Consider the following 19963-nt stretch of genomic DNA (forward strand, 5'->3'; position numbering starts at 1 on the left):
CCAGTGAAAAACAAGATCAGAACCGGGCCTCCCATGCAAGCGCAGCCCTTGATTCACCCTCACCAAAGGATTCTACTTTTAATGCATCAGTGTATTCGTTATTGCACATCGGCTGTGAGTTGTAGAATTATGCTACCGCTCTGAATATTAACATAATCAATTACATGTAACACAATATCACAAATAAAGGCAGGCCTATATAGAGTGAGAGAGGGATAGCAAAATAAGTATGTAGTGTTGTGTATGCCTAATTGGGAATTACTGGATCAGTACGGCAGGGTTACTCACAACCAGGTTGTTATCTTGGAGTGTCTAAAGAGTTGGTTGTTTATGAACAACTTATTCAATACAAGGCGTACTTTATGGAAATGTGCCCTGTGGTATTTTATAATAGGGTACAGTACCCTTACTGAAAAAGTCAGACTTCTAGCAAACAGTTGTGACAAACCTTTGGCCAATTTGCTGCCACGTGAACTTCTGGCAAACAATTCTGGAAAACGCGTGGCAACAATCTGTTTGCTGCACACTCAGCATGAATATACACATTAGATCAGGTTTTTGGTTACTGTGTGTAGAACAACATTGAAATGTATCTACATAAACCAACTCACAACTTTAAATTAACTTACTTCACAGAGAAACATACTAAATGTAGTAAATACACTAAACAACATGTATTCAATGTCTTTAATTAACAGATACAAATAAATCCAATATAATTTGAAATCATCAGGATTGTAATGAAGAAAATTGCAAAGACGGGATATTTCCCAACTAAATTGTTTAATATTTTAATGCAGCTACAACATTTACATGTGAGAAATGTGAACATTATGGGAATGTTGACCTTAGGATGTTAGGGATAACTACATCATTATTTACATGAGTCAAGTGATAACTGAGCAATAGATGAACCAATGGAAGTTTAAAAGATAATTAACACAATTGTAATAATTAAAACAAAAACTAAATCAAACCCAGTTCAGAACAATTCCGTTTTGATTGAACTTTAGAGAAGTCATTCTTCCAATGCTTGTTGAATGCATGCACTGAAACAATCAGAAAAACAAAATAAAATTAGGATAATGAAAACAATTACTGATTTTTGCATCTTAAAAAAAGTAGAAATTGGAGTTACGCCTAATATGGACATTCATATTATTATTCCAAAATGAATTATTATTCCTCAAAGAAATTCTGGGCTAAAAATAACCTAATTTGGGTCATTTCAACAACCCAGCGCTGTGTCAATATGGGACAAACGCAACATTGGGTCAATTCAAATGAGGGGGTTTGGGTTTTGCTTCTAACCCAGTGCCTTGGGTTGAGCACTTGACCCAACTGCTGGGTAAATTGGACTATATTGTGTTGGGGATTAATCAGAATTAGTTAGGTAACATAGATAAATATGGTGTTTTATTACTTTCATAATATGCTTATGTGAGATATTTGTCATTAGAGTGTCTTCTTTTGGACTATACTGTTGACAGTTGCAGTTGTCCCTTCTCAGCTAGGGCTCAGTCACTTGGGGCCCAGAGAGGGGAGAGGTCAGGCTTGTCTTTTACATGTCTGGTAATATGCAGAATATCAGAAAGGGAGAAGTCAGAATTTAACATTGTCTTCATATGTGAATGTATCTGTTAAACCATGTGAAGGGCTCCACAATGTCTGTACACCAGTCACTCCCACCTTTTCCCATTGGGGGGGAGGAGTATGGCAGTGTCTGGAACCATTGTATTACCCCTCTGATGTTGACATTATCTTTCATAGTATATGACCTACAGGCTCACTCCCCTCAGTGAGCTTGTCCAGGAGGGAGTGTATTTGAAATGGGAGTATCTATGATTGACAATTGATATTTACCATTGGATTTGGTAATGTGTTGGTACTATGAAGTACCAAGAATGAGATTAGAACCTCGTCTAAGAGACCAAACTGAACGATAATTTATAGCTACTGCTATCTGGCTATGGGATACTCCCTTCTCAAGTAAAAGGCCCTTTGTGAAGTTCCTGAGATCTGTGGTTCGTCATGTGAGTTTAGAGGGGTGTATCTGGGCTATTAAAGATACTAGTATTCTTTTGTAAGCACTATCAGAATTAATTTATTAGCACTGAATTGTTCTGAGAGTCAAAGGGCTATGGTGAAGCTCATATGAATTAAAGATGAAGTTTAAGTATAACTCTGACTGGTGTGTGGACTGGTAGCTAACTTTAGCTTGGTACCTAGCTATAACCAATACAACCAGCCTGAAAACAATGACCAGTAGAAACTGCATTCATTTTCAATATTCTTAGCAATGATTTAGGAATCCTTGTGAGTAAGTATTAGCTAAGTTGCCACTAGTTGTTCGCTTATTGAAATTGAACGTCAGTTGATGAAAATAAGTAGCTAACCAGCTACTTAACCCTGTTGCCCAAAGCTAACGTTATAAGTAGCCAGGCTCAACCGGCATGGGTTATGTGTTGTGAAGCTAGCCACAATAAAGATTAGGCACAATAGTGGAATTTGCAGTTTGCCTTTAAAATAAAAGTATGTCATTGACAGGGATGCAAATGAATACAAATAGTATAATTATTCCAAACTTTTATTTTGAAGGCTAACTGCAACATTCACTATTGTGGCTAATCCTTAAGGTGGCTAGCTTCACAGATGGGTCCAACCACCATTAATCAAATAAGAACTGTCTTATAAATTAGTGTTATGTTAGATGATGACACCTAGCTATAGGGTTAGCTAGCTAACTATAGCTACTGAAACAGATTGTCGTTTTGCTATGTTTTGGGGGAAGAATATTGTTTGCATCCTTGAGCTAGCTAGCTTTTTTTTATGAGACAACTTTACCAACATCACAGCATACGTATCGATGAATCGGTGTAACATATGAAATACGAGTGAAAGTGTAATCAATGTGTAATAACTATGTAAAAAATTTATAAATGCATTAAATTATCATGTGACGTGCAGTCATATTCAGATCCTGATTGGTCTTCAAGCTTATTTGACACATATATTTTTTGACACGCAAAGACCCAAAAGACGTACCATAAAAATCCTGGTTGAGAATGAAATGACTGAAGAAATGAACAACGAAACAGCACAGCAAGTAAGTGAAATAAATCGTTTTTGATTATGCTTTACTGGTAATGCGGACATACGTAAAATGGCAACAAAATAATTTTGGGGTTAGTGTGATGTGTGTGTGTGTAACCTTTATTTAACCATGCAAGTCAGTTAAGAACAAATTCTTATTTACAATGACGGCCTGCCCAGGCCAAACCCAGACGACGCTGGGCCAATTGCGCGCCGCCCTATGGGACTCCCAATCACGGCCGAATGTGATAGAGCCTGGATTCGAACCTGGGACTGTAGTGACACCTCTTGCACTGGGGATGAATTGCCTTAGAACACTGCATCCATGTGTGTGTGTTAACTATTTAACTGTACTAGAATGCTTAAAAGGCCGCAAAAATGTTAAATATCGGTTATTGGTATTGTTTTTTTGGCAAGGAAAATATTGGATATTGGTATCGGCCAAAAATGCCATATCGGTGCATCACTAGTCACAGCTCTCCCTGCGCTGTGAGTCACGTGGGTGGTGTCAGCCAGGCTAGTTAATCACAGAAAACAGATTAAGATTTAAATCTAATGTTTTTGTTAAAAAAAAAGAACCCACCATGCCTGGAGTATCCAGCAGATGTGGATACTCCTGGACAATCTCGACTGTCTTGGCCCCATTCTGTCTTGTCTGGATCGGAATCTCCTTCATGTACTGCGCAACCTGGTTTGCCAGCCAGATGTTGTTCAGCCACTTGGTCATCTGGGCTGCCCTCTCTCACATTTGATCATTGTGAGCACAAAGTATTCAATTAATTATAAATTCCTTCTAACAATCCGTTTTCAAAAAACACAGCAAAAATGTCAATATGCACCTGGCAAGACCCGGCTACTGTTCAAGCTTGGTGTGTCCACAACATATATGTATTTACGTTTGTGTCCCGAGGAACTCCCACCGTGTATAAAAAAGGCTTTTATGTTCTCCTTTACCTTCAGGCTATAGTCGAATCGTCCAAAAGCAAGAGTGTTTCCTGGTCCATCTCTTCTGCTGAAAAATAATGGGTTAAAAGGGAAGGGGGTACCTAATCAGCTGCACAACTGAATGCATTAAACCGAAATGTGTCTGGCAGACCAATCAGAGGTGCAGCGGGCTGCCTTAAATCGACATCCACGTCTTCGGTGTCCAGGGAGCAGTTGTTGTTGGGGGTTAGCTGCCTTGCTCAAGGGTAGAACGGCATATTTTTCCACTTTGCTGGCTCAGGGATTCGAAACAGCGAACTATCAGTTAATGGCCAAAAGCTCTTAAGTTAAGTGCTAGACTTAACCGCTATGGGGAGATTGTAAGGGATAATTTCACCCAAATTTCTAGATTAAATACTTTAAGGGAAATGTTAATAAGCCAGGTCAATTGGTTGAAAAATGCAAGGGATTGAGGAAGGAGCAACATTAATAGGGGTAGCCAAAGCTTTGAGGTTATAAAGGCAGTCCCCTTTTCAAACCCCTGAGATGCCTGTGGGGAAATCTGCAGGGAGTGATCGTCAGCCAGAGTTGCCAACTACAATATCTCTATACTACCTGCTGATGTTGTGCCCTTGAGCAAGGCAGTTTACCCCTAAGTGCTTATGAGCTGCTCCCAGCCTGTGATATGTGTGTTTTGTGTCCGGTTGGTCACTGTGAAAGAATATTTGTGCAAATGACCAATAAAGCAAGTATGGAAAAATGGCCAGACTATCTAGGGTAGCTGTGCATGTAATGTATCTAGTCCCAAAGGGGCTGCATGGTTCTAAGAGGCTCTGTTGAAGTTAAGTATTTTAAGTTTCCATTAAGGTTGTACTATTGGTTATCGATGACAATGTGGAAAATGTAGATGCTGTTTTACACAGGGTCAATGAAAATCTGTTTCCCCATTCTGTCTCCACTCTGAAATTAATTTTTCAGTTTTACTTACCCTCAAACTTTGGAAACAAAGAGGCCAGGTTCGACTCATTCAATGTATCTTTGAAAAGCTGTCCATTCATTGGCCTTGACCTCTGCATTCAAGTACATAAATAAATACATGTTAGAAACATAGCTAGCTAAACTAACTTGGCTACATCAAATTTAATGTAAACTACCGTTAGCTAGCTAACAGAATTTGCATCCATCCTCCTCAACTTCACAGCTGCCACTGTCAGAAACCATTGAAAACCAGTACAGTAACTCTAACTAACTCAATCAATCACCATGCAAGCATGATATAAGCCTGCCAAATAGCTTGGTTAAATTAACCCATATGGAGAATAAGTCAACTCTAGCTATGGTAACATAACTAGCTAGCCAGCTAGCTTAGCTTGGTAACATAGCTGTCGAGTGAACACTGACATAGTTAGCTAGCTAGCCAAATGTCTTCAAAAATCGTACATTTATTATATTCTGCCAAAACACTTCAGTGAACTTGTGACATGAGCATGGTCATGAGGCCAACCTTAGCTAGCTAGCTAACGTTAACACAGCCAGAGACATAATTATGATAGAACAACCTATTTAACCTGAATAAAATTCATAATTAGTAACATTTTTTACTTACCGTTTTCATTCAGCCAAAACACCATTTGTCTGTCGAAATAACGTTAGCCATTTTCCACTCCTCAGTCACACTAACTAGAACTAGAATAGCATTCTGGTGGACTTCACACACTGGTGGCGGGAGAATTAACCCACTGGCTGGGTCAAATATCCATAGCCCAACCTTTCTGTAATTACAGAAAACAACCCAACTATTGACCCAATGTCTGTACCTCAACAAGTGGGTCATCCAAACAACCAAAACATTTTTTTTGTGTAACTTACATCTCACAGCCATGTATGCAAAAAGCCTGCACACATATTTCTCTGTCCTCAGTTTGATTGAAGGCCTCAATCTGTATTTTTGCCTTGTAACTAGAAAGAGAGAAGGCTAGGGCTGATTTCAAGGTTTTACTGTTAACCTACAAATCATTACATGGGCATGCTCCTACCTATTTCTCCGATTTGGTCCTGCCGTACATACAGGCCGGTGTAGTGCCTCTCCCTCAATCAAACCACCATAAAAAATGTAAATGAAACGCAGCCTAACGTGATCATTGACAGCTGCCTTGAAGGACACACATTTTAAAAAGCTTTCTGCTACTAAGATCAGTGAAATGTAGGCTAAACTGACAATGGAGTGAAGAGCAGAAATCTCAACGCAAATGGGGAGAATTCTGACGGGGGAGATTTTTGGCACAACACCGGCCCTGGACATTCTGCCACCCTAGGCGAGACAAAAATCACTTTTATATAACATATTTAACATATATTTTAATATTCCTGTAGAACTCTAAAACAATGTAAGATCATTTGAGCTTTGGAAACAAGTGCTTTCATAAATGCATTGTGGGCCTCATTTAACTAGAACAGTGTAAAATAAGCTTTATGTCAATGACCCAGCCTTAACGAATTTCATTTAATTACATATCGAATTTGATTGTCCAACATCAGCATTTATTTATTTTGTCTAACCTAGAGTGGCATATTTCCTCTGCTCTGGTGCTGCATTGCAGTCAGCGATGTTAGCTCTCGGTAGCTGTCTATGGTCCTTAAATCAAATCATCTGAGTCTGCTTGGACACCAGCCTGATCTCCAGCTCCTTCCACCTCTGGAAACTATCTAGGTCGTCATGCAACTTATCATGCGAACTGAGGAGGTGTCACTGATTCTTCCAGTCTCTGGTTCTATCCCTGACCAGCGCAGATTTGCACTCAGCAAAAATAGATGGCTACATCGTTTTTCTTGGAATAGACAAGCCTTGGTCTCTCCACTCTCTCCCCGTTCGCCATCCTCCTATTGTAGTGAGCAAACAAAAACTTTCACTGCACTTCATCTCTTAGGAAATTCCCCTCCTTATCCTGATGTGGCTCAGCCTGCACTAACATATCCCGTAAAGAGACATTCATATATTTTGGCCACTCCCCGGGATCTTTTATGTTTTCTGTCTGGGAGTTGGATTTAGCAGCAGCAGCACCACCACCACTGTCATCGGGGATGGGGAGCGATGAATCTCAGTCTGGGTCCAAGATAGTAGGGTCTTCGCCGGCATTGTTTTAAAGTGTGGTTAGGCCTGGTGACAACCTGTTCAGCCATAGAGCTGTCAACATCGGTGGAAGTGCATGGCTAGGACTCCTCCGGTTTGCCCTCTTCGCTGCTAGAATCAGCGAACGGGGGCTTGTCTTTCTCGGCAAATGAATGGCCTGTCCTAGGAGGCTTGTCATTCTCCAGACAGGCTGATGGACATTGCTGCACACTGATACATTTCCCCAGCAAATTTCTTGGGTTTAGAGATTGTGCCTCTTTACTCATAGTTTTTTAAACTATTCGCTTCCTAATAATTTTTGTCTCTTAGACATGGTTGCAAATTATTTCAAATCTCCATAGATTACTTTTAGCTAAAATTGTATCGACTAGTAGTAGACAGCTAACGTTAACAGGCTAGGTTAGGCTACTGCCTAATCACTAATCGTCTTTGTCACACAAAAAAAAAATACAATCATTTATGTCAGATTCATTTTTGTTTCACAATTGGATAATCCCATTAAACACACACATCACCATAGCTACCAAGGATAGTGGAGTGAATTTTGGAAGAAGCGTGTATGGAGTGGGGGTGGTAGGACTGCAGCAACTATATGAGCTGGTAACTGGGGTGCCGCGGGTAGACGATCAGGGGTGCCGGAGGGCGGCAGCCAATTGTCAAAATTCTACCTCATATTTAGGGGCCTCCGTAGGCGGCCTAATCTAACCTAATGGGAGGGCTGGCACTGCGTACATACCTTACACTACAGACACAAGACGCAGGCCTCCTAATTGTCCCTTTAATTTCAAAGCAAAAAGCTGGAGGCAGGTCTTTCTCATGTAGAGCAACATTTTTATGGAATGGTCTGCCCATCCACGTGAGAGACGCAGACTCGGTCTCAACCTTTAAGTCTTTATTGAAGACTCATCTCTTCAGTATATCCTATGATTGAGTGTAGTCTGGCCAAGGGGTGTGAAGATGAACGGAAAGGCACTGGAGAGACGAACCAAACTTGCTGTCTCTGCCAGGCCGGTTCCCCTCTCTCCATCAGGATTCTCTGCCTCTAATCCTATCATGAGTCACTGGCTTACTGGTGCTCTTCCATCCCGTCCCTAGGAGGGGTGCGTCACTTGAGTGGGTTGAGTCACCGACATGATCTTCCTGTCCGGGTTTGGCTTCTCGGGTTCGTGCCTTGGGGAAGATCTTTGTTGCCTATACTCAGCTTTGTCTCAGGGTAGTAAGTTGGTTGTTGAAGATATCTCTCTAGTGGTATGATGGCTGTGGTTGACAAAGTGGGTGGGGTTATATCCTGCCTGGTTGGCCCTGTCTGGTGGTATCGTCGGACGGGGCCACAGTTTCTACCGACCCCTCCTGTCTCAGCCTTCAGTATTTATGCTGCAATAGTTTGTGTCGGGAGGCTAGAGTCGGTCTGTCTGACTGGAGTATTTCTCTTGTCTTATCCGGTGTCCTGTGTGAATTTAAGTATGCTCCATCTAATTATCTCTCCCTCTTCCTCCCCTCCCAGAGGACCTGAGCCCTGGGACCATCACCCAGGACTACCTGGCCTGATGAATCCTTGCTGTCCCCAGACCACCTGGTCGTGCTGCTGCTCCAGTTTCAACTGTTCTGCCTATGGAAACCTGATCTGTTCACCGGATGTGCTACCTTGTCCCGGACCTGCTGTTTTCAACTCTCTCTCTCTACCACACCTGCTGTCTAACTCTGAATGCTTAGCTATGAAAAGCCAACTGACATCTACTCCAGTTGCACCCTCTACAACCACAGTGATTATTATTATTATTTGTCCCTGCTGGTCATCTATGAACATCTTGGCCATGTACTGTTATAATCTCAACCCGGCACAGCCAGAATAGGACTGGCCACCACTCAGAGCCTGGTTCTTATTTAGGTATCTTCCTAGGTTCCTGCCTTTCTAGGGAATTTTTCCTAGCCATCGTGCTTCTACATCTGCATTGCTTGCTGTTTGGGGTTTTAGGCTGGGTTTCTGTATAGCACTTTGTGACATTGGCTGATATAAAAAGGGCTTTATAAATACATTTGATTGATTGATTGATTGATACGGAACAACATATGATCAAGATGAACTAGGTACTAGTTTAAAGCAATGAAATACCTAATTGTTACAAAGAATGAATGTACCTTATGGGCTACATTTCTGGACCAGAGTGCCATCAACACTCCTCACTCAGCTGTCCTTGAGAATGAAAGCTCTGTCACCACCGACACAAAGCACAGGATCTGGAATAAACGCTACCACGGACCTCTGCTCCACAAACAAACACACACACAGGCAATGGCTGTGGACATGGCAGCGGAGACACCACCACGGACCTCTGCCCCATTTAAACCTCCCCCAATCACGCACTTGTCAGGAACAATAAGCCCTGTGCTCTATGAGCTCCCTGTCACGACTCCCCGAGCTACAGGGAAACGCTACTGTGACTGTCCTGAGGAAGAGAAGAGGTCATGCTCCGCAGTACATCATGAGTCTACATATTAACCATTTGAAGCAGTAAATGTTATGTGACTGGAAAATGGATGTGTGACTATTTTAAGGAGTCTGAAAATGATGTCCCTCTTGAAAGACAATATAGTATTATATTATATAGGCAATGAGGAGTGGCTGTTGCCGTAGAAGGACATCCCTAATAAAAAAAAACAAAAGTTGTTTTCACATGTCGAGCTTAAATTTAAAACAGTGAAAAAAATAGTTCCCCTGTTTGCACCACGTTTTCACATGCAAGTAGAATAACATGTTTTCCCCTCATTTGAATTGCAGTTTCACATGTGAAAATCACATTTGCCATTTTACATGTCAAAAAAGTGTGGAATTGCAGATGTACATTTCCACATGTGATTTTCACATACAGTGCCTTGCGAAAGTATTCGGCCCCCTTGAACTTTGCGACCTTTTGCCACATTTCAGGCTTCAAACATAAAGATATAAAACTGTATTTTTTTTGTGAAGAATCAACAACAAGTGGGACACAATCATGAAGTGGAACGACATTTATTGGATATTTCAAACTTTTTTAACAAATCAAAAACTGAAAAATTGGGCGTGCACAATTATTCAGCCCCCTTAAGTTAATACTTTGTAGCGCCACCTTTTGCTGCGATTACAGCTGTAAGTCGCTTGGGGTATGTCTCTATCAGTTTTGCACATCGAGAGACTGACATTTTTTCCCATTCCTCCTTGCAAAACAGTTTGAGCTCAGTGAGGTTGGATGGAGAGCATTTGTGAACAGCAGTTTTCAGTTCTTTCCACAGATTCTCGATTGGATTCAGGTCTGGACTTTGACTTGGCCATTCTATCACCTGGATATGTTTATTTTTGAACCATTCCATTGTAGATTTTGCTTTATGTTTTGAATCATTGTCTTGTTGGAAGACAAATCTCCATCCCAGTCTCAGGTCTTTTGCAGACTCCATCAGGTTTTCTTCCAGAATGGTCCTGTATTTGGCTCCATCCATCTTCCCATCAATTTTAACCATCTTCCCTGTCCATGCTGAAGAAAAGCAGGCCCAAACCATGATGCTGCCACCACCATGTTTGACAGTGGGGATGGTGTGTTCAGGGTGATGAGCTGTGTTGCTTTTACGCCAAACATAACGTCTTGCATTGTTGCCAAAAAGTTCAATTTTGGTTTCCTCTGACCAGAGCACCTTCTTCCACATGTTTGGTGTGTCTCCCAGGTGGCTTGTGGCAAACTTTAAACAACACTTTTTATGGATATCTTTAAGAAATGGCTTACTTCTTGCCACTCTTCCATAAAGGCCAGATTTGTGCAATATACGACTGATTGTTGTCCTATGGACAGAGTCTCCCACCTCAGCTGTAGATCTCTGCAGTTCATCCAGAGTGATCATGGGCCTTTTGGCTGCATCTCTGATCAGTCTTCTCCTTGTATGAGCTGAAAGTTTAGAGGGACGGCCAGGTCTTGGTAGATTTGCAGTGGTCTGATACTCCTTCCATTTCAATATTATCGCTTGCACAGTGCTCTTTGGGATGTTTAAAGCTTGGGAAATCTTTTTGTATCCAAATCCGGCTTTAAACTTCTTCACAACAGTATCTCGGACCTGCCTGGTGTGTTCCTTGTTCTTCATGATGCTCTCTGCGCTTTTAACGGACCTCTGAGACTATCACAGTGCAGGTGCATTTATAAGGAGACTTGATTACACACAGGTGGATTGTATTTATCATCATTAGTCATTTAGGTCAACATTGGATCATTCAGAGATCCTCACTGAACTTCTGGAGAGAGTTTGCTGCACTGAAAGTAAAGGGGCTGAATAATTTTGCACGCCCAATTTTTCAGTTTTTGATTTGTTAAAAAAGTTTGAAATATCCAATAAATGTCGTTCCACTTCATGATTGTGTCCCACTTGTTGTTGATTCTTCACAAAAACATACAGTTTTATATCTTTATGTTTGAAGCCTGAAATGTGGCAAAAGGTCGCAAAGTTCAAGGGGGCCGAATACTTTCGCAAGGCAGTGTAGTACTGTGCACCTTCTATAGTCTGTTCAGGACATGGGGACTGTAAAGAGTCCTCTTGTGGGGTATGCATGGGTGTCCGAGCTGTATGCCAGTAGTTCAGACAGTTCAACATGTCAACACTTCTCATGAATACAATCAGTGATGAAGTCAAATCTCTCAAAAGTTTACCAAGGGTTGGTAACAGGCTGATTGGTCGGCTTTTTGAGCCAGTAAAGGGGGCTTTACTATTCTTAGGTAGCGGAATTACTTTTGCTTCCCTCCAAGCCTGAGGGCACACAACTTCTAGTAGGCTTACAACTTCTAGTAGGCTTACATTGAAGATGTGGCAAATAGGAGTGTCAATATTGTCCGCTATTATGCTCTGTAATTTTCCATCCAAGTTGTCAGACCCCGGTGGCTTGTCATTGTTCATTGACAACAATAATTTTTCACCTCTTCCACATTAACATTACAGAATTTAAAATTACAATGCTTGTCAATCATACTTTGGTCCGATATACTTGCATGTGTAGAGCTAATCGTGCCAATGAAAAAAATCATTAAAGTAGTTGGCAATATCAGTTGGTTTTGTGATGAATGAGCCATCTGTTTCAATGAATGATGGAGCTGAGTTAGACTTTTATCCCGGAATTTCATTGAAGGTGCTCCAAAGCTTTTTACAATCATTCTTCATTTCATTTATCTTGGTTTCATAGTTTAGTTTCTTCTTCTTTTTATTCAGTTTAGTCACATGATTTCTCAATTTGCACTAAGTTTGCCAATCGGTTATGCAGCCAGACTTATTTGCCATTCCTTTTGCCTCATCTCTCTCAACCATACAATTTATCAATTCCTCATCAAGACATGGGGATTTAACAGTTTTACAGTCATTTTCTTAATGGGTGCATGCTTACAGTGGCTTGAGAAAGTATTCACCAACCTTGGGATTTTTACTATTTTTTTGCCTTACAACCTGGAATTAAAATAGATATTTGGGGAGGGAGTTTGTATCATTTGATTTACACAACATGCATACCACTTTGCAGATGAAAAATATGTTTTATTGTGAAACAAACAAGAAATAAGACAAAAAACAGAACTTGAGCGTGCAAAACTTTTCGCCCAAAGTCAATACTTTGTAGAGCCACCTATTGCAGCAATTACAGCTGCAAGTCTCTTGGGGGATGTCTCTATAGGCTTGGCATATCTAGCCACTGGGATTTTTGCCCATTCTTCAAGGCAAAACTGCTCCAGCTCCTTCAAGTTGGATGGGATCCACTGGTGTACAGCAATCTTTAAGTCATACTACAGATTCTCAATTGGATTGAGGTCTGGGCTTTGACTAGACCATTCCAAGACATTTAAATGTTCCCCTTAAACCACTTGAGTGTTGCTTTAGTAGTATGCTTAGGGTCATTGTCCTGCTGGAAGGTGAACCTCCGTCCCAGTTTCAAATCTTTGCAAGACTGAAACAGGTTTCCCTCAAGAATTTCTCTGTATTTAGTGCCATCCATCATTCCTTCAATTCTGACCATGAAAAACATCCCCATAACATGATGATGCCACCACCATGCTTCACTGTGGGAATGGTGTTCTCAAGGTGGTGAGAGTTGTTGGGTTTGCATCAGACATTGCCAAAAAGCTCAGAGTACCTTCTTCCATATGTTTGGGGAGTCTCCCACATGCCCACATCTCCCACAAACACAAAATCTGTTTGCTTATTTCTTTCTTAAGCAATGTCTTTTTCTGGCCACTCTTCCATAAAGCCCAGCTCTGTACGGTTTAAAGTTGTATTTTGGACAGACACTCCCATGTCCGCTGTGGAGCTTTGCAGCTCCTTCAGGGTTATTGTTGGTGTCTTTGTTGCCTCTCTGATTAATACCCTCCTTGCCTGGTCTGTGAGTTTTGTTGTCACTTGGTCCTCTCTTGGCAGGTTTGTTGTGGTGCCATATTCTTTCAATTTTTTTAATAATGGATTTAATCATGCTCTGTGGGATGCTCAAAATTTCTGATATTTTTTTTAAGCCAACCCTGGTCTGTAATTCTCCACAACTTTGTCCCTGTCCTGGTTGGAGAGCTCCTTGGTCTTCATGGTACCGCTTGCTTGGTGGTGCCCCTTGCTTAATGGTGTTGCAGACACTGGGGCCTTTCAGAACAGGTGTATATTTTCACTGAGATCATGTGACGCTTAAATAAAGTCCACCTGTGTGCAATCTAACAAATATGTGACTTCTGAAGGTAATTGGTTGCACCAGATCTTATTTAGAAGCTTTATAGCAAAGGTGGTGAATACATATGCACGCACCAATTTTCAGTTTTTTTTTTTTTTGAATGTTTTGAAATAAGTTTTTTTTTTCACTTCACCAATTTGGACTTCTTTGTGTATGTCCATTACATGAAATCCAAATAAAAATCTATTTAAATTACAGGTTGTAATGCAACAAAATAGGAAAAACCCCAAGGGGGATGAATACCTTTGCATGGCACTGTATTAGCGACTGGAATAAGCAATTTCATAAATGTGTCAAGTGCAGTGCCTGTTTGCTCATCATTACTCACCACAGACCAACATATATTCTTTAGTAACATAGGAATCACTACAAAACTGTATGACCTCTTATTTACTACATTTGGCCCAGCCTTTGAAACTTTGGTTTTCCTACATATAGCTACTATATTGTGATCACTACATCCAATGGATCTGGATACTGCTTTCAAGCAAATTTCTGCAGCATTAGTAAAAAAAAATACATGTTGATGATTTCATTCCTGTGCTGTTTGTAACTACCCTGGTAGGTTGACTGATAACCTGAACCAGGTTGCAGGCACTAATTACAGTTTGAAGCTTTTTTTTGAGTGGGCAGCTTGATGAAAGCCAATCAATATTTAAATCACCCAGAAAATATACCTCTCTGTTGGTATCACACACATTATCAAGCATTTCACACATATCCAGATACTGACTGTTAGAACATGGTGGTCTATAGCAGCTTCCCATCAGAATGGGAATTAGGTGAGGAAGATTAACCTGTAGCCATATTACTTCTAACTAATTAGAAGTAAGAAGTAAGTATTTGACATGAGATCCTCTCTAATCTTTACAGTAATGTGGTTCTGAATATAAACAGCAACACCTCCACCATTGGCATATATACATTTTCTATAAATGTTATAACCTCGTATTGCCACTACTATATTGTCAAAGGTATTATCTAAGTGAGTTTCAGAGATAGTCAGAATAAGGAATATGAATGTCATCTTTTACTAGCAAATTATTCATGAACCTTGTTTCTTAAGCTACATATATTAATGTGAGCTATTTTGAGCACTTTTCATCTGGGATGCTTACTTGCTTTCATTGCTTTACTGGGAAGCTCAGCAGCAGTAGAAGTGCTCATGTTTTTTTATGTTAGTGCAGGGTGAACTGCTCACAGTGGACTTCCTGCTAGGGCACACCGGCTTAGTCCTAACAGTATACATCTAGGCGCATGATTACTTCATACAATAGCTGTAGGATCAGTAAAAGCATTCAGTTAAAGGGACATATATTAGGTTACTTAAATTGTGCCTACTGACGCCCTGGTGTAATGTACAATTGCTGAAGCATTATGACAACTCTGCAACACAATGGTAGGGATTAGCTGATAATAATATCAACCCATTGCATCTTGAAGAATTTTTTTTATAAATGCCTCATGAGTTTAGTTCAACTTTCATACCCCATCAGAACCCCAAATATAAGCTTGTTTTACTTCAGTGTTTGCAAACAAAGTAAGTGTAAACAACCAGCCTACAAACATGGTTAAAACCAAAAGGTTTATTTCATGTATGGTCAGTCCTTGCATCCAATAGCGTAGTCTATAGATTTTAGAATGGTTGCACTTCTCCAGCCACATATCTTAGCTCCCTACTGAAACTGTGGTAGGAGTAATAGTGTAATAGAGTAATTGTGTTATTATATGGTGCAATCCTCTAGTGAGTGAGTTACGTTTGTGCCATTAATATCAAGCAAGATTTCTGAAGTCGATGACAAAATTCTTAGTATTTCAAACAAAATTAATGATATTGAATAAAAAACATAAAACCCAAAGTACTGATAGTGAAACAAAATAGTTCAAGGAAATAATTAATTTTTTTCCCCCTTTCATAACTGGATACAAATGTTATTTTTTTATACATATTTTTTTTATGATAATGCGATAAGAAAAATGACACTCTCTTTCCTGCAATTTTCCCTATCTTTGGTTATGTTACCCTGGTTTTGATTTCGCTGACTTTTTTCCTTTTGCAAGTTTCATTCCTGCATCCCACTGCTGGTTTTCCTCTGAAGTTAAGCAGGGTTGGTCCTGGTCGGTCCTTGGATGGAAGACTAGATGTAGCGGGAAGTGTTAAAAATAAACATTGAGAAAAAAATTCACTGTCTGATTTGTTTTATGAGGCAAAAACGTGAAAAACAAATATATGAAACTTCATTTGTGTCCGAAAACCACATGTCTAACTGGTGAAAATGACACAAGAACATATATTATCACGTGTCCTAAAACCACATTTTCTTTCACGTGACTTTTTTCATGTGGTTTTTTTGTAAAGGCGGTGGCATGCAGAGTTACATTTACCATTCATATCGCCATTACTATTTAGTGTATGATTCAATCTTGTAGGGGTTTATCAAGGCTGTGTGCCTCTTCCTAACAAACATGGTTGTGTATGTAATTAAACAGCAATTACTCCCTAATTACACGCAATCACTTCTTAGATCAACCAGAGTCAAGGTCATTTTCAGCTGAGACGATGGTCAGAATTAAAGTGTGGTGATATGTACACAAATGAAAGGAAATTAAATACAGTAGCTCTTGGTTAATTCTACCAATTTTGTACATTTGTATGGTATAGGAGTTGGCATGTTTTGGCCGACAGTCACAAAGCTAATCTGTCACAGCACCAAAGTAATCCCTGCTCTCGACAAATACCCACAGCTACTACACTATCCCTGGACTGGGTGAGGAATGTCATCAATAATATTCCATTCAAAGCTTTAGTCGATTCAGGGTGTCTTTGTCTCACATTATATAGGCTCAACCACAAACATAACAACACAACAATGTGGATACAAAAGACAGATAATAATATAATATGTAAAAGCACATATTACATAGTAATATTTAACTCCTATGGTTAATTCAAAGTCTGTACTACTTCTTATCTTAATTAAAATAACTATGTTTATGACATGAGAAGGGAGAGTTTATCCCCGATAAGGGATGAGAATTACTGAGGTGTTTCAATGCCAAGACACTATTCCTCTTTCACTTCCAGAGTAGGCAGTGTAGCAGAGGCACCAATATTCTCTGCGCTAAGAGTCACCAGCAGGGGGGAGTAAGGCACCGAGACAGAGCGAGAGGGAGAGTTAACACTATCACACTCCTCTTGACTCCCTTTCCCTGGTCCCGACTTAAAAAGGTCACTGGAACACTGGAGAATATTCACGAGTGTGAGAGTGTAAGACAGAGAGTGTGTGTTGGGGAAGGTACACAGAGCCAGAGAACCGGGAGGGAGACAGAAAGACAGACGGATAAATATGCTGATCAGATAGACAGAGAGATCAGAGTAACCAGTGCAGTGTTACATTCCCCATCTGTGCCTGGCCGTGTCACCTCAGCCAGCTGCCAAACACCAGTGTGTGTCAATTAGGACCCTTCAGCTGGTATCATCCACTATGCTGTTCCAGCTATGCCATGCCCAACAACATCACACTCAACACTATTCATATGACCTGGCACAAGCACACACACAATTGCACCTGGGACACACCGCACAAACAGTCACGAGCACACCCTGCACCTGAATGGAAAAAAACAACTACAAACTATGGGTATGGACAGGAGACAAAGCGACCAGCACTCACTACATCAAACAACCCCAGTATTCAACCCCTGACCTTGTCAGTAGTCAGAGCAGCACGTGTTATTGATGAAGACCACTGGATGTGAGCTACGATATATGAGGCTACTCTGTTAGACTTTGCAAACTGCCTCGCCCTTCCCATTATTTTGAAACTAGAGGTACATGCCAGCATAGGTAGGTGCAAGGCTAAACCAATTTGTTTTGTAATACAAACAATCTCACATGCAGCAATTTCACCTTTACAGGTATCTCTAAAGCATAGTGTCAATTTTACACTGAACCTTGCTGCTCAACAAACTCTTGATGATCTCACACGTATATCACTTAACCTTGCAGCCATCTTTAATTAATTCCCTCAGCCAGACTCACCTGTATATCGTGTACTTGGTGGTGAATCCTTGCTGGTAGCGCTCTGTAAAGTCAGAAAACTCCTGGGAGTGATGAAAGGGCCCTTTGTCAGACAGGAGCCAGGCAAAGGGCCCCGTGGCATTGCTGGAGCCCCCTGCATCTGCAGCGGCCCCAACTCCAGTACGGCTGGCCCCCGCGGCCGCCGCCACTACCACCCAGCACTGGAGGAGGTTTAGAGTTGTACACTCCCATAGAACCATCAGAGCCGCCCGTCTAACAGTGATACACCGGCCACTCATGCTTCCCCCGCACCCGACGACTCTTCATTCTCCCCAAACTTCTCTCCCAGTGTCCTGGAGGAAAGAATGGAAACAGAAAGGATGTTTAGATGTTAGAGAGGGGGGTGAGTGTGTGTTTGAATAAGAATAATATACAGAGGCTATCATGTTGTCACTGTGTGTGTGTTTGTGTGTGATCTTAGTGAAATACTGTAGGTTCAGGACCTTGTTATTTCTTGACCTTCTGCTTTACTGTAGTCTTCCTGACATGTTTCAATAATCAAGTAGGCTTTTAAAATGATCTCCTTTAAAGATGATCTCCTGAATTACCATGATGCAATTTAAATACTATAGTATAATGTGTACTGTAAATGTTCAATGGTTTCCCATCAATGCACAGCCTACTTCATATAATTAGGTAAATAGCCATTTCTACAAAGGTGTCAAATTGACTGCATTTAATTGTATTTTCATACATTAGTAAATTATTGTTTACCTGATTCTGCAAGCTGTGTTGTACTAAGCTGATCACTGAAGTTGTTACAATGTCTCCCTGGTAGACCAGAAGGTGAAGTTGTTATCAGCACAATGCACAGGAGACCAAAGGAGAAAAAAATATTTTCACTGGGTCAGATGCGCATACGCTATAAGGCCACGGAAAGTTGATGAATGAGCAAAGTGAGCGACATCCACCTGAATGGCTGGATCCCTCTCTCACCGAATCAGTGGGTACCCTCGATGGTGTAAAATCCAAAGGAAGGAGAAGGCAACACAGCGCACCGGACAGTCGAACAAGCGCGCGTCGCTCGTTCCAACGAGGGAAAACAAATGTCACCTTCTGCAGGTGAATCTTGTGTTTTTCCAGGGTGAAAATAGGTTATTTATGATGTTCCATAGAATAAACAACGCATGCATGCAATAATAGCTGGTTGTTTTCCCCTCCTCGTCAAAAAAAGCCAAATTATCTTCTTTTCTATTTGTTTTTAAATTTGATTGGAGAGACTCACTTGGAGCACTGTGCACTCGAGTCAGTGCAATGCTTTCTTACACTCCCGTCAGTGTAGTGGCATGCATCTGAGTGATATTCGCTTGCTTGCTCTCTAGCACTATTAAAATGTCCAAGTTATTCCTAAACCGAGCCTCCTCCACTCCCCATTGGCTGAAGCGAGATAAGAGAGGCATGGTTTAGGTCTGGCTGTATAACAGGATCGATGGTCAATGTGCTTACCCAGACAAAAATGTGAGTACCCAGAGAAAATTTGTATGTACATATATGCGGGGGAATTAAACATATATTTACATATATGTCCAGAATATATTGATTAAATGTATAAATTGAGCACATTATTGTATGTCAAAAAATGTAACTATATATGTAAATTAAATACATTTTTGCACCACATGTATCATGCTGAATTGTTAAATCAAATCAAAGTTTATTTGTCATGTGCGCGGAATACAACATGACAGTGAAATGCTTACCTACAGGCTCTAACCAATGGTGCGAGAAAAAAAATGTGTGTGTGTGTGTGTGTGTGTGTGTGTGTGTGTGTGTGTGTGTGTGTGTGTGTGTGTGTGTGTGTGTGTGTGTAGGTAAATAAAGAAATAAAACAACAGTAAAAATACATTTGAAAAAAGAGTAGCAAGGCTATATACAACCACCTGTTAGTCAGGCTTATTGAGGTAGTATGTACATGTAGGTATCATTAAAGTGACTATGCATATATGATTAACAGAGAATAGTAGAAGCGTAAAAAGAGGGGTTGGCAGGTGGTGGGACACAATGCAGATAGCGGGAGCACTGGTTT

General features: G+C 40.7%; 1 protein-coding gene across 2 annotated transcripts in view; it reads right to left on the bottom strand.

The window, feature by feature from the left end:
* LOC110521697 (BMP/retinoic acid-inducible neural-specific protein 3) overlaps positions 1-19275 on the bottom strand; it is a 98276-nt gene extending 79001 nt beyond the window's left edge. The window contains exons 1-3 of one of the 2 annotated variants that reach the window (XM_036968752.1): positions 18874-19275; positions 18652-18708; positions 17899-18230 (exon numbers count right to left, since the gene is read on the bottom strand). In XM_036968752.1, the coding sequence (XP_036824647.1) occupies positions 17899-18176 (278 nt within the window). In that variant the 5' untranslated portion in view covers positions 18177-18230; positions 18652-18708; positions 18874-19275. Of the gene's footprint in view, positions 1-17898; positions 18231-18651; positions 18709-18848 lie in introns of both variants that reach the window. The other variant, XM_036968751.1, reaches the window with a different exon arrangement.
* Positions 19276-19963: the final 688 nt, after the last annotated feature.

Source organism: Oncorhynchus mykiss, chromosome 30, assembly GCF_013265735.2.
Source record: "Oncorhynchus mykiss isolate Arlee chromosome 30, USDA_OmykA_1.1, whole genome shotgun sequence".
NCBI classification, from domain to species: Eukaryota; Metazoa; Chordata; class Actinopteri; order Salmoniformes; family Salmonidae; genus Oncorhynchus; species Oncorhynchus mykiss.